This window comes from Trichechus manatus, unplaced genomic scaffold (assembly GCF_000243295.1).
Source record: "Trichechus manatus latirostris isolate Lorelei unplaced genomic scaffold, TriManLat1.0 scaffold00258, whole genome shotgun sequence".
Lineage (NCBI taxonomy): Eukaryota > Metazoa > Chordata > Mammalia > Sirenia > Trichechidae > Trichechus > Trichechus manatus.
In genome coordinates this window covers 117,593-118,482 of record NW_004444194.1, presented here as the reverse complement: position 1 = coordinate 118,482, position 890 = coordinate 117,593, and the positions used below count along the sequence as shown (strand labels likewise).

General features: G+C 54.4%; 1 protein-coding gene across 6 annotated transcripts in view; it reads right to left on the bottom strand.

Annotated features, from left to right (window-relative positions):
• ADGRE2 (adhesion G protein-coupled receptor E2) overlaps positions 1-890 on the bottom strand; it is a 50,324-nt gene that overhangs the window by 40,192 nt on the left and 9,242 nt on the right. For 4 of the 6 annotated variants that reach the window (XM_023724721.1, XM_012559522.2, XM_023724717.1 and 1 more), the window contains exon 5: positions 634-780. The exons of the other annotated variants lie outside the window; for them this stretch is intronic. In XM_023724721.1, coding sequence (XP_023580489.1) covers positions 634-780 — 147 coding nt within the window. The remainder of the gene's footprint in view (positions 1-633; positions 781-890) is intronic. 6 annotated transcript variants of the gene reach the window in all.

The window sequence follows — 890 nt, the reverse complement described above, 5'->3', positions numbered from 1 at the left end:
GTTTGTTAAAGCCACCACTTGTGGTGTTTCTGTTAGAACAGCACTAGATGACTAACAGAAGTGTCAAGCCTTGGTGGCAGCAGCACTTACACTTCCTGATTGTAGAGGCAGCGGGTAGAGCTGTGTCACCTATACTGCATGGAGTTGCACTTGTTCATGTCTGGGGACACAAGAAGAGGGTCAGGCCCTGTCCCAGCCCAGATCAGGTCCCTTCTCCTCTGAGTGCCTCACCCCCTTTGTCCTGGTATTAGGCCCCCAACTCGGTGTGTGAGATGATGCCACCTGGTGATGGCACATCCCCAAGTGGTGGACGCGGTGGGGACTATGTGAACGTGGGCAGGTCTGACATGAAGCACCTGAGCCCCTGCAATGTACACTTGTGACAGGATTGAAACACCTTCATCCAGGTCAATAATTAGCTGCAGTCTGCGGCACCCAGGGAGCCTTCCCGTGGACACCCAGCTCCTTCCCTGGCAGCCTCCATATCTTTTCATAGCTAGTGTCAAAGGGGTTGATGCCTGGCCCCACAGGGGACCCCAGCACTCATTCTGCTCGGTTGGTGTGAGTGCCCTAGAATCTGTGATCAGATGTTTTGACTGAGGGTCTGTCAGATGAGGGATCTGAGCTCTGTACCTTCACAAACGGTGTTGTTTGGGCCATTGGGTGACCCAGGTATCGGCTTCCAGCCAGGTCTGCAGCGGCATTTATAGCCACCCACAGTGTTGAGGCAGTGGGTGGTGTTGTGGCATGGGTTTTGCTTCAAGGAACATTCATTCACATCTGGGGACAAAGGCAGAAGATCAGGCCTTGTCCAGCCTGGCACAGGCCTCCCCTTTTACTCACCACACTCCCTTCCCCACCTTCTTACTGCCCAGAGCCCAGAACCCCAC